This window comes from Oculina patagonica, chromosome 4 (assembly GCF_052425735.1).
Source record: "Oculina patagonica isolate OP01 chromosome 4, crgOcupat, whole genome shotgun sequence".
Classification (NCBI taxonomy): domain Eukaryota; kingdom Metazoa; phylum Cnidaria; class Anthozoa; order Scleractinia; family Oculinidae; genus Oculina; species Oculina patagonica.
The window spans coordinates 35,391,359-35,405,669 of NC_135761.1; the positions used below are offsets into that span (position 1 = coordinate 35,391,359).

Consider the following 14,311-nt stretch of genomic DNA (forward strand, 5'->3'; position numbering starts at 1 on the left):
GCGCACACATCGGGCAGAGAGAGTTTCTTGTTTCCAGTGGTGGCCTTTTCTCTCTGTAGAACGGAGTTCATACACTCGTTCCCATTTTGATCGTAAACGCTTGGTGGGAAACCCAGACCGGCCATTGAACGAACATCAGCTCTCATTGTAAGCTTAATTTGTTCTGCCTTGTATTTGAGGAAATAGGTCAGGAATCGCTGGCCTTGAGGATGACGACTCGTCCACGTCTCCGTCAACGACTGCAACTTCTCATCAAATTCATCGGGAGACGAGGCGTCTATCAACCCAGGTTAACGTTGTCTATTACTTCCGATGTTTGTGCCGAATATTTCCATTCGATATTCGTCAGCAGTGCCTGTTGGCATCCCCAGCTCAGCCAATTTCGAGGAGATGTTATCTTTCATGTGTATGTCACACATCAGGTGCAGTGTGTACGGCAACGGCCTTCCAAATCCCTCTGCCAAAGCTTTTTCACCATCCGTTCCATACACAAGGACATTCTGAGTAGGTGCGTGGAGCTTCACCATTGTGGAAGACAACTCGTAGTAGCTGCCGGGCTCCTTTCTGTGATGGAGCAGTATGGGGCCAATTCGAACTGGATGACAACCTTCTTTGGTCCGCAGGAGCAAGTGGCGGTATGTCGTCAATGTGACGTAATATTTTCCAAAGTTGAATGTGGCGTCTACTCCCAGCACACAAAATTTGGCAGGATGGTTGCAGAAGCGTTCAACATCCAGCAACTGTTGGTTGGTGGCGAGAACTACGCAAGGATCTGAAGAATTGTCTACTTTTCTGACGAACGCTTTTTCAGGCTCTCGGGCATCCTCCTTTAACATTTGCATGAGTTCCACGAAGTCATCACCTTCCTTTTCCTGATGCTTCTGCTTGATATTTTTTATCTGTTTAACATCGCGTGCATGCCCCCCTGCTGATTTTAAGTTCAAAATTCCACCACTTTCTTCTAGACTTTTATGGAAAACATCTTTCGGCGAAGATGTATCTGCCAACTCCTGAAGCCTTTGCTTGGTTTTTTCTGAAGTGCGGTGAAAAGGTTTGTTTGTCTTGCTGTTCCCATGAGGCTTTACCTTGACGTCCTTTTCTTTACCGTCAAACACATACTGTACCAAGGCCAACTTGTGTGGTTTTCCGTCGCCACCTAAAACAAAGACGTCCATTTATTGTAAAAATAGCAATGCTTCAAAAAATGGTATATGGATTTATAGTACACTCAACAAAATGACTGCACTTTGATTGGACGAAAGCAGTTCGATAAATAGGAGAATAAAATAACTTTTTTTCGGAAATACTGTTTATTTGCAGTGACTGTTTCTTGTTTTACAACATGGATTGTAGTTGTTTTGTTTTGTTTTGTTTTGTTTTACACCTTGTGCATTTGCTTCTAAATCCGAATTTTTTTGGCTGCATTTTATCCCATTTATAACCGATGGACTTTGATTTTTCCTTCCGAACACATGGCTCTCAGTTAAAAAAAACTGTTAGAGGCTGTACTCCCAGTAGTAGCTATTACTTTATCGATCCGAAGTCTTCCGAAGTATTCCGAAGTTGACCCGAACACCTCCACAAATTTACAGAGTTGAACCGAACATTTCCGTAAATTTCCGAATTTGACTCGAAGACTTCCGATGATTTCCGAAGTTTATTTGGATTTGAACCAAAGTCTTCAGAAGATGTTCCGATGTTGGCCCGAATTCTTCTTCGGGCCGACATCGGACTTTGGTCAGGAGCCCAAACGGGCTCCCGCTTTGGTTCAAATCCAAACGTCTTTGAATGAACTTCGGAACTCATCGGAAGTCTTCAGGTCAACCCCGTAAATCTTTGAAAATTCTGGAAACAAACTCTGGAAATTTTCGTAGGTGTTCGTGTCAACTTCGGAATACTTTCTGAAGACGAACTGAAGATTTCAAGCGCAATTTTAATTTTGTTGAGTATACTATGAATAATAAATCGTAAGACCTTCTAGCTTCTCGTACAATTCGTAATTAATAGCTACGCGTGATGTTTTGAAAAGGCTCGTGAAACTTTGGGGAAACTTTTCTTGGGGGGGGGGGGGGGTGTTGATGTTTATGGACCTCTGCAAACATTTATTTTTGAAATTCAAAGTATATTTGGTTGCAAACAATTTAGTTCAAGTTTTTGGGAACAATAAACTGATGTTAATGAGACCTGAGAGAAACCACTCAAGACAGCTAGGCACATTTGGATTAGTAACACTTTATTCATAAACTACTTGTATGTTAAACGATAAACACTCCTATGTTATCCGATATGTAATCCCATAGCTCTAATGTCTCGCATACCTAGGAATCTCATCATGCTCCGATCTCTCTAGTATCACTCGATCCCAAAGTCCAAGCACGGGCGACAACAACGAGCTCCTATGTTTAACAATGCATCCTTTAATATTTTAGCTGATCCAATGTAGATTTATATCTGTAAATGCAGGCCTTACAATGGTTCCAATCAGCTCTCTCACGTGCCCTCTGCATGCCCCTTACCTCTAGTTCGAACACACACGCCTCTTGCAATCATTGTTTGCTTCGTGCAGATCCTCACAAGTTCCTTTTTGTCAGTTCGCGCCGAAGCTCTTATTGGAAAATAACCTAAGCTCAACTCTCCGTATTTTTATCATCATGCCAAACCGAGGAAGACCCACCACTCGGAAATCAGCCAGGACCCACCAAGGTCCCGCAGCAACCGCACAAACGCCTGCACAGACTAACTTTCGGTTGATGGCCACCGAGGCCCTTCGCCTCCTGCTGGCACAATACAATCTTACTCAGACGGGCACACGCCAACAGCTCATAGCTCGTCTCGAAGCGAACCAAGAAGTTCCCAGCCCGCAAAGCGGCTCAGACGTTCCTGTAATTCGTACGGTGCAAGACAGCACCCTGGCCCCACAAGCCGAACTGGCGCAGTTAATCGCGTCCATCATCGACGAAAAACTGGCTTCCCGACAAGATGGCGGTCATCTACAAATTCCACGCGCGACGACACGCGCGACGCCCCGCGAAGGCCATGCTGTGGAACCCAGTCTCACGCCGTGGTTCAAGATGGCCGCCAACAACTTCAAGATGGCCGTCAACAACAACAAAGCCTCCCCACGCCTCAATCGGCCTTCCCTGCTCTCCCACAACCTGGTGCATTATTCAACCCATCCGATCCAGTCACCGTCGCTGCCCTCCTTCCGGATTTTCGCCAACCGTCCATCGCAAGCCACCTGACGAAGACCACGACGACAGCCATCACGAACGGTGAGTACGTGGACTTTGCTACTCTCCTCCCCATATCGTCTCTCCTAGAGGACGCCCTGAGCTCCCAGCTCAACCTCAAGGTCGGGGAACAAGGTCTCACCATTCCCCTTCCCTCGGCATCCAAACGCCCCAAAATCACCACCATTGATAAATGGCTCGATGCTTTTGCCATTTTCTCATCAGTACTGGTCGCCTCTTACCCCTCGCGCGCCACCGCGCTAATTGCTTACCAGCAGCTAATTCGGGACGCGGCGAGGAAATTCCCCGGGATGTCCTGGTACGTCTACGACGTCGAATTTCGGCGCCGTGCCTCCCACAACCTCTCCCTCAACTGGCGGGAACGTGACGTCCAGCTATACCTGGATACATTCACGGGTCTTCAAACATCGGGCTGCAGATCCTGCAGCAGTTCCGATCACCATGCTGACTCTTGCCCTCTGTCTACCCCCAGGACAAGGAATGCCCCCACCCAGTCTGACCTGTGCTTCAACTTTAACAATGGCCGACCCTGTGCCCGCACCCCATGCCCTTTCAAGCATCGATGCAACCACCCTGGATGCTATGCCACTCACTCAGGCCAGGAACACTCAAAACTCTCCCGCTACAGAGAAGACCGCCCTAAGTCATCTTCAAGCTCTAGCAGTTCCTCCCGGAGCCACCCCTGAGTACCTCTCCCAGCTCTCTCCCCCGACCCCTATTAACATCCCCAAGCTGGCATCCTATCTCCATGATCACCCCAACCAGTCATTTGTCCAATACCTTCTATCCGGTTTTTCCCATGGCTTCAAAATTGGTTACTCGGGTCCCTGGGCTCCACAAGAATTTCCCAATTTACCCTCCGCTAAAGAAAACCCTTCAATCATTGACAAAAACATGTTGAAAGAAGTGTCATTAGGTCACACTGCATGCCCTTTCCTTTCCCCCCCTTTTCCAAACTTTCAAGTTTACCCCATTGGGGCTATCCCTAAGAAACACTCCTCTGACAGGCGGACAATCTTCCACCTCTCCTACCCGAAACACCGCCCCACTAGTGTCAATGCCCACATCCCACCGGAGGATTATTCCCTCCATTACATTAAAGTAGATAATGCAATTACCATTCTCCAGGATCTCGGTCAGAACTGCTTCATGTCCAAATTAGACATCAAAGCAGCCTTTCGGAATATCCCTGTCCACCCTACAGACTGGGAACTCCTGGGAATGAAATGGCAAGGCCTTTATTTTTTCGATATGGTTCTCCCCTTTGGCTTGCGCAGTGCCCCTTTCCTTTTTGACCAGTTCTCTTCTGCCCTTGAATGGATCATTCAACATAAGCTTAATGTTCCCCAGGTCATCCACATTCTGGATGATTTTTTCATTGCGTTACCCCCACCCCGGTCACACTGCGCAACAGCCCTTTGCAAAGTTCTTCACCTGTTCACTGAGCTTGACATTCCTATCGCCCCAGGGAAAACCTTTTCTCCCTCCACCTCCCTGGAATTTATGGGAATCCTTTTAGACTCCCATACCATGGAAGCCCGCCTTCCACAGGACAAACTCACCCGAACCAAACAGGCCCTTCTCCAATGGTCCCTGAAAAAATCAGCCACCCTCCGGGATCTTCAATCCCTTATAGGCACCCTCCAGTTTGCATGCAGGGTCATTGCTCCCGGTCGCCCCTTCCTTCAGCGTATCATTCATCTAACCAAAGGCCTCAAGCTCCCCCACTGGCACATTAAACTCAATGCCGGCTTTCGTAAGGACATTAAGATGTGGATAGAATTCCTCGAACACTGGAACGGGGTAAGCATTTTTCTCGACTCCGACATCTCTTCCCCCCCCGGAACTCCAACTTTTCACCGATGCTTCCGGGACCTTAGGTTATGGAGGTTTTCTAAATGGGCTTTGGTTCCAAGGCCGCTGGCGGCCCGAACACACCTTAAGCAAACAACGGGGCATCAGTATTGAATGGCAGGAGCTTTTCCCCATCTACCTGGCTTGTGTGTTATGGGCCCTACCTGGACCGGGAAACGTATCCGCATGTGGTGTGACAATCAATCTGTTGTAGCCATTATAAACTCCAAACATTCCAAGTCTCCCCGGGTGATGGACCTGGTTCGCGCTATCACTCTTCTGACCTTGGCCCACAACTTCACATTTAGTGCTACCCACATCCCTGGGTTGGACAATGCTATTGCTGACTCCCTTTCCCGTTTTCAGATGGTCCGGTTCCACACCCTGGCTCCCACAGCCTCTCCCACTCCCTGCTGCATCCCTCCATCAGCGATGCTCATCTGACAGCCTCAGTACAGCAATACTTCCAGGCTTCCCTCGCCCCATCCACAAGGCGAACCTATCGAGCCGGCCAAAAGCATTTTGTGACCTTCAGCTTAATGCATGGACTGGTGGGCCCCTCCAAACCCCTATTGCCAGCTCCGGAACTGACCCTCATTTATTTTGCTTCCCACTTAGCCAAAAAAGTAACCTATGAGACAGTCAAACTGTATTTGGTCGCAGTTCAGGACCTCCACCGTGAGCTTAACTTTCCCCTTAACACCCAAAAAATGCACCGCCTGCAGAAGGTCCTGACAGGTATGAAACGCCTAACCCCCTCCCAACAGCTCGACCGTCTTCCAATTACCATTCAGGTTCTCACTGCCATTCATGACTATCTTCACCCCGAGCTGAGCACAAACCCAAACCACATTATGCTTTGGGCAGCCTTTACCCTGGCTTTCTTCGCCTTTTTACGTTCTAGCGAGTTTACCTGTAATGGGCCTTTCAATCCTGAGGTGCACTTAACATCCCAAGATATAACCTTTCTCCCGAATATCCATTCCCCCACCCATATGCTGGTTAGGATAAAACAATCCAAAACCGACCCCTTCCGCCAGGGATGCACTCTCACAGTAGCTAAGTCCACTTCTCCCATCTGTTCTGTGATGGCTCTGAAAGACTACATCCTCCAAGCTCAGCCTCCAGCAAGCCAGCCTTTGTTTACCTTCTCTTTATCTGGCTCATCGCTAACTCGCACAAGCCTTACGAGGGAGCTCCGGACAATTCTACATCATTGTGGCTTTCGATCCAACAATTACTATTCCCACAGCTTCCGAATCGGAGCCGCTACTTCCGCAGCCTCAGCAGGCATCCCCTCTTGGCTAATTAAAGTCCTGGGAAGGTGGAGCTCAGACTGCTACGAACGCTACATTAAGACTCCAAAATCTTCTATTTTAGCTGTACCAAAACTGTTAGTAAGCACTTGTAGCTCTCACTAATCCTTCAATTATGAGTATAGCTTCGCGAACAGTCCTATGTAAGACCAAAAAAAAAAAAAAAAAAAATTTTTTTGAAAGGAGCAGGAGGCTCAACTCTCACCTGAGCATTGGGTCTCCACTCCCTATTACTGTGGGGGAACTGTGTCCCCTTGCTCGGCAGGCTCCACAGTTCGTGGCAGGGAAGTGCACCCTTTGGCTGCACTTTACCCCACAGTAAGCCTCTAGCCCACTGGAGACAGGTCCGGAGAAATATCCATTCCAGGGTGGCTACCCCCGGTACCACCTGATCTGTACTCCCCCCAGGGGGGCTCCCCCTCCTGGTTCCCACAATCCCTCGGGACTGTGGGATATGGGCCTCACCCCTGGAGGCAGGTCCGGAACATTTAACCCAGGGTGGCTACCCCCGGTACCACCTGATCTGTCCTCCCCCCAGGAGGGCTCCCCTCCTGGGCCCCTAGACCCAAGTCACGCTTCCCTGCCACCCTTATTTTACCCACAACCAGTGTGTCATTGTCACTTGTGTATTGCTTTAGCAACAACTCAACCAGCCCTCGAAAAGAGGATCATTAAGTTCAAGTTTATGGGAACAATAAACTGATGTTAATGAGACCTGAGAGAAACCACTCAAGACAGCTAGGCACATTTGGTTTAGTAACACTTTATTCATAAACTACTTGTATGTTAAACGATAAACACTCCTATGTTATCCGATATGTAATCCCATAGCTCTAATGTCTCGCATACCTAGGAATCTCATCATGCTCCGATCTCTCTAGTATCACTCGATCCCAAAGTCCAAGCACGGGCGACAACAACGAGCTCCTATGTTTAACAATGCATCCTTTAATATTTTAGCTGATCCAATGTAGATTTATATCTGTAAATGCAGGCCTTACAATGGTTCCAATCAGCTCTCTCACGTGCCCTCTGCATGCCCCTTACCTCTAGTTCGAACACACACGCCTCTTGCAATCATTGTTTGCTTCGTGCAGATCCTCACAAGTTCCTTTTTCCCACCCTCCCTCCCTTGATTGGAACCCTTGTGTTTCGCCATTTTACCCACATATTCAGTTCTTTATGGTATACTTGGCGTTTGCTTTTATATACAGTGGTTGCTTAAGCCTACCATTCCTGTATTAATGAAAACTAGTGATTTACGTTGTTACTCAGACTTTTGTCCTATTTTCTTTACCTTAATCGTATTGGCGTTTGAGATTAAAGGTCGGTGGCAGGGAAGTGCACCCTTTGGCTGCACTTTACCCCACAGTAAGCCTCTAGCCCACTGGAGACAGGTCCGGAGAAATATCCATTCCAGGGTGGCTACCCCCGGTACCACCTGATCTGTACTCCCCCCAGGGGGGCTCCCCCTCCTGGTTCCCACAATCCCTCGGGACTGTGGGATATGGGCCTCACCCCTGGAGGCAGGTCCGGAACATTTAACCCAGGGTGGCTACCCCCGGTACCACCTGATCTGTCCTCCCCCCAGGAGGGCTCCCCTCCTGGGCCCCTAGACCCAAGTCACGCTTCCCTGCCACCCTTATTTTACCCACAACCAGTGTGTCATTGTCACTTGTGTATTGCTTTAGCAACAAATCAACCAGCCCTCGAAAAGAGGATCATTAATTTTGTCTTTCTAGGCCATTCAAACAATTTTTCCAAATTTTTTCATACCCCAACCGACCCCACCCCCCCCCCCCTCCCGAAGAAAATGATGGTCCGTCCCTAACTTTCAAAACATAACTCTTACCTATCAATCTCGAACTGTACTCGAGGTGAGGTCATACGATGAGCATTTCCGAATATTTCCGAAGATTTTTTAAAATCGACCGAAGAGTGTCCGAAAGTCGTAGATACCATTTTGATCATCTCCAAAATTGTCCGACGATTTCAGAAGGGCGCCGAATATTTTATGCTATGGCCGAAGATTTATGATGAATATCACAAGATTTTTCGATCATATTCCAACCACTTTCATTTCTAACGACTTTCAGAAGAAAATTTAGCCCTTACACTTCCAAGATCTGAGTGTTAATTTTCCTTACTGCCTGCCCGGCATAAATTATTTTATTGTCAGTAAGGAGAATTTGTTGATTTGTCAAGGCAATAATCTGCTTGTTGTTAATTTTCTTCATTCTTGGAAGTGAAAGGTTAACGGAATAAACGTTAGTCCCTACAGAGAGCTATTGACCGATAAATAGCCATTCACCATAAAATAAAAAACGAATTACTTACCTCTTAAATGTATGATAATTCGAAGTAATTCTGGTTCGCTTTCGTTGCGGTAGAAAGATCTTGAGCAGCGGTAGACACCAGCAGAACCAAACATCGCCTCTAAAACATTTGTAGGAGGTTTTGATTTCGTCGGTGCCCTGTAGTGAGACGTTTTAGTACCGTTTCCTTTCCAGACACCAAGGTCGTCAGCTAGCAGGCTCTTCACACTCTTTACATGGGGTGCCTCTACATCGACAATAAAGAGCACATTCTTCGAAACTGACGTCGGTACAGCCCGTGCCACTTTTGATAAATCGATGTCTGAGTTAAGGAAGATTTTGACTGCATCTTCTGTCGTGATCCCACTTCGGCGGCCGGCTGAAAACACTGGTAGCATTGGATCATCGTTCCATAACTCCACACTATCGCTTTCATAGCCCAGGGGATCGGAGGAACTGCTACCCTGTTAAAAAAAAAACACATATAAATGTACATTTCATAAACCTGCATGACTTCTAATATTTAATATATTTTTAAATATTGCGAGTAGGAAATACACGAACATACTTTGCGTCTCGTTTGCACCTGATCATAAAAAAAATTCAAGGTGATAGCTAGCCACTTAAATTCTCCTCCTCTGGTAGATTATTAATAAAGACTCAATACCTTCTGTTAAGATATTTTTAATTTTTGCAGAGTTTGCGCTTCTTATTTTTCGGTTTCTTATTAAAATCAGGCAAACCAGGGGTTTACTGCATTGAGAAATTTTTAAACGTAAGGATTCAGTAGAATTGAAAGCCATTACATGTAAAATATAAAAAATATCGAAGCAGCCAATGGGAATGGAGTAACATGCTATTACATAATTCCAAGCATAATAATGAGTACCTCAGAGAGTTCGTCAGATAGAGAGTCGTAGCCATCTTTTTTTATACGGTATAGAGAATTGGGTCGATCGTCGATGGAGCCGGTTGTACTAAAAGGAAACAAAGGGTTAGTTAGATTTTTGAGCATGTTAGGTCTGAGACTGGGAATTTATTGTATAACTGGTAAAAGTTGAGCTTGTCATGAACTGTCAGCAATACTTACCGATTTGGGGGTAATTCGTCTTCCAAACATATAACGTCATTCTCGGAGTCAGTGTGAAAATCACCTTGGCTGTAAACAAAAAAAACAACACTTATTACGAATACGCACATGCATATCTTGATTATGTATTTTATGTCTGTTCGTCTGTTTATCTTTCTGTCTATACATGATACTCTGACTTAGTTTTAAGTGGACGTACAGAAAAATTTAAATGGACTTCAAGTCTTCAATTTACGGGCAAAAAAGGTTATGATATTAACCGCAGGGGAAATTGTGATAACTATGACATTATCGAAGGTTTACGACTTTAAGCTAATCATACCGAAGATAACCGAGGAAGATCTAAAATTGTTTTGACAACACACTGGAAAAATTTAGTTAACCCTACTTCGGAAAGGGTCAAATTATTCGTTGGTGAAAAACTTTATTTAATAACAAATTATTTAATAAAAAAATAAATCATAGCCTCACGCGCTTCTGAATAAATAACACATATGGAGGAGCAAAACACGTGGAAACTCACGTTTGATCCGTGATAGAAGCGGCTTTGGCTGACTTGGTGACACCCAAACAGATAACGTCATCACTGTCATCAGAACTGAAAAATAAAAACATAAGGAAATTTTAAGATTTGGGTTAAAAAACAATGAAGTACAAAAAAAGAAGCGAAACACCAATACAAAATATTGAAAATATATTTGGTTTTTGCTAATGGCCGCTCACTCAAAGTTGCGTCATATCGTATCGTGACATTTTCATCAATAGCGCTGCGCCACAGTATCTAAGAAAAGCTAAAAAGATTCTGTCAACCTAGCGACCCCCCACATGACTCAGACAATAATCGCGTTCCAGGGAAACGGGCAAAATAAATCGAAAACTAGCGATCTAGGCTTCAAATGAGCCTGAATTATATTGAAAGCCAAACATTGCTGACATAGGAAAGGTATCCAAAAATGTCTTTTATATACTCAACAACCCGATCCGAGGCCGAGAGATCTCCATTCCCCTACTTCCAAAACATTCTCAGGAAATCGATAAGAAACATGATCGTGATAGAAAAAGGTTTAATTTACGCAAGCTACCAGTTTTTGTGACTAGCGGTAGCAGGAGGCGATTGCATATTTTTTAAAGCTATTTAATTTATCCGACAAAATGCGTAAAAGTCAGCTTCAATTCTCTGATATGTTTGACGCGAATATATATAAAATCACGAGTACCTCGAGGCAAGTAAGGAAATTTGCCCACGTTGTCACAAAATGCGCTTGTCACAAAATTCGTCTGAGAAGTTCAAGTATTATGAAAAGTGTTTATCTATAAATGCTTGTCACTTTAATACTGATTATCAGTCGCCTAGGTAACCAAACTAAGTTCCAGATGTTTAGCCCACCCAGGTACAAGTGTCCACCCTCTTTATCTCATTTAATACCGCAATTTCTTGACTTCAACCACAGAATGGTTTTCAATTCAATTTACATTGCTTGACAGTGAAACCCATCCGATACACGATACAATATGACAATCAGGGCCGTAACTAGCAAGAGGCAAGACGAGGCACTTGCCTTGTCTAGATTTTATCCCAAAATTTAAAAATATCTTCCAGTTGAGCAAGATAAAATTTTCGCAAGATTAAATTTTCGCAAGATCTTGCCTCGTCTATGCTAAGAGTCTGGCTACGGCCTTGTAAGACATGTTATACTTGCTACTATCTAACAGTGCGCTATTAAGAAACGTGAAATCATCCTTGAAACCTTGGGTGAAATGATCTTTACAAAGACCGGAGTCAAAGTCAAGTCAAATCTGCTGGTTCATTTCCCGGGGCATTGTGGTTGCTAATTAGAAACCAATGGACCCGAAAAGTTTTCGCAAAGTTATAATTACCTTATTGTTACTAATTTTCGCGATTTTCGCGGTTTTCAAATAATCGAAATTAAAGACCCGCGAAAATTTATTTCAAACGTTTTCTATTGTATTTTTTATGTTAATTACGTATTTTTGGCCCAATCGTGAAAATTAAGTCCCGCGAAATATGCCCGTTCCATTTTCGCGAAATTAAGTTCCCGCGAAAATTATTAACAATAAGGTACAGAGCTGTATAATTACATAATATTTTAAAATGAACAGAGTCTCCCTTTATATGAATTTAAAAGCATAAACACTTCTCTGTTTTAAGAAATTGGTTTTGCGGGTAGGAAAAGAATCGGGGGTTTTTGAGAAACGTCCCCGGACCACAAAAAGCAATGTGAAATGACAAACTATATACATTCGTTCGAAATACAAGAAGAAAATTTAGCTTACTTTGATGCTTCCTGCGATGCTTCCATTGGCTCTACCTTTACCATATTGCATTCGTCGCCACTAAAATGTAACAGAAACTCACATATTACTATCGGATAAACTGATGTAACTTCGGTCAGAATCACGCTCATAAATTTGTCAGAATCAGAACATACCTATCACTGGAATCGCCTGAAAAGTTCGACATTTTGCATGCCTATGTGGTTGCTGTGGACCTGCTCCCGGGTGACGGACGTTCTGCGAAGCCAACAACTGTGCCCGTAACTGAACGTGTTTTCTTTCTTTATGTTGAGCGTATCGATGCGAACAGCATAAATCGCTTTCTTGAGAAACTGTTGGAAGGATATTTATTTTCCTTTTATAAGGCCTAAAAGCACGATGATATAACAAAACGCAGACAGGACGTAGACCATGATTGGATGAGAATAGTTTTCACAAGATTTTTATCAAGGCAGACTACTTATTCATTGTCTTGTTAAATGGTAGACAGGCACAAACACTCAGAAACTTCCTGGAACATAATTGCACAAAAGTCGTTATCAAAACATCCTTATCATGACATTTCTAAAAACGCTTTCCTCTGTCGGTGACGTAGCACCAAGCTAGAGGCCGGGTAATGTAGCGAATTATTCCTTTTTTGGCCGGAAATTTTACTTGTTTCATGTTTCAAGAACAATCGATCACAACCTTTAAACCAAAATATCAAAAAAAAGTAAAGTTTGTATTTGAAATGGAGATTGGGCGATTTTTTTTATCCATCACGGGTAACGAGGAGAGATAAGCATCTCTGAGAGCAGACAGGGCGTAGTCCATGGACGAGAGTAGTTTTCACAAGATTTTAATCTAGGCCGACTACTTAGTGATTGTTTTGTTAAATGGACGTAGACCATGATTGGACGAGAGAAGTTTTCACAAGATTTTTATCGAGGCAGACTACTTAGTCATTGTCTTGTTAAATGGTAGACAAGCACAACAACTATGACTCTTCCTAGTACATGATTGCACAAGAGTGGTTATCAAAACATTCTTATCATATTTTGAAAGACGCTTTCCTTTGTCGGTGACGTAGCACCATGCAAGCTGAGGCCCGGTAATGTAGTAAATTTGGGTCAAAAATTTCACTGGTTTCATGTTTTAAACACGGTACATAACACAAACTTTAAACCAAAATTCGGAGAAGTAAGTAAAGATTCGAAATATTTTTTAAAAAGTTTGGCACCTCTGAGAGCAGACAGGGTGTAGTCCATGAATAGACTGAGAGTAGTTTTCACAAGATGTTTATCTCGATCGACTTCTTAGTCATTGTCTTGTTAAATGGTAAAAAGGCACAGAACTCAGACGCTTCCTGGTACATGATTGCACAAGAGTCGTTATCAAAACATTCTTATCATATTTTGAAAGACGCTTTCCTTTGTCGGTGACGTAGCACCAAGCTAGAGGCCGCGAAATTGTACTGGTTTCATGTTTTAAACACGAGTCATCACAACCTATAAACCAGAAAACGGAGAAAAAAGTAAATATTGTATTTGCAGTGGAGATTGGGCGATTTTTTTTAACGAGGACAGATAAATGGGCGAGAGAGGTTTTCACAAGATTTTAATCTAGACCGACTAGATTAAAATAATATAGAGGATATTACATGGTTGCGCGGAGATATGAGCGCAATATAAACCTACTAATTACGAGGTTTTTGACGATTTTCCGAAGATTGCCGTCCATTTTCCGAAGATTTCCGAAGATTTGAGAAATGTTGTCCGAAGGTCGTACGAATGTTTCCGAACATTTTCCGAAATTTTCCGAAGGTATACGAAGATTGCCGAAGTTTGCCGAGGAAGATCCGAAGATGTTTCGACTTAATATAGATTTACTTTGGCTCATTTAGTATTGAAACAGGGCAAAATTGTCAGAAAATGTTTCGAAATCGAAAAAAACAGGCACAAAAACGCGGACGCTTCCCTGTACATGACTGCACAAGAGTCGCTATCAAAACATCCCCATCATGATATTTTGAGACGTTTTCAAGATAAAAAAATTAAAATATTTTTTTAAAAAATAAATAAAAAATTAAAAAAAATTAAAATTAAAGATATTTGATAATCAATCTGGTTTTATATTAATATTTCACTTTTTTAATATTTAATGAAGAATTTTTTTAAAAAAAAAAAATTGACCAGAGTCCAGAGTCCAGAG

General features: G+C 43.6%; 1 protein-coding gene across 1 annotated transcript; it reads left to right on the forward strand.

The window, feature by feature from the left end:
• The first annotated feature begins 5,644 nt into the window (after positions 1-5,644).
• LOC144650170 (uncharacterized) lies at positions 5,645-8,078 on the forward strand. The gene has a single exon (XM_078509828.1). It carries the CDS (start codon positions 5,645-5,647, stop codon positions 6,524-6,526), a length of 882 nt encoding a protein of 293 aa, XP_078365954.1. The 3' UTR covers positions 6,527-8,078.
• Positions 8,079-14,311: the final 6,233 nt, after the last annotated feature.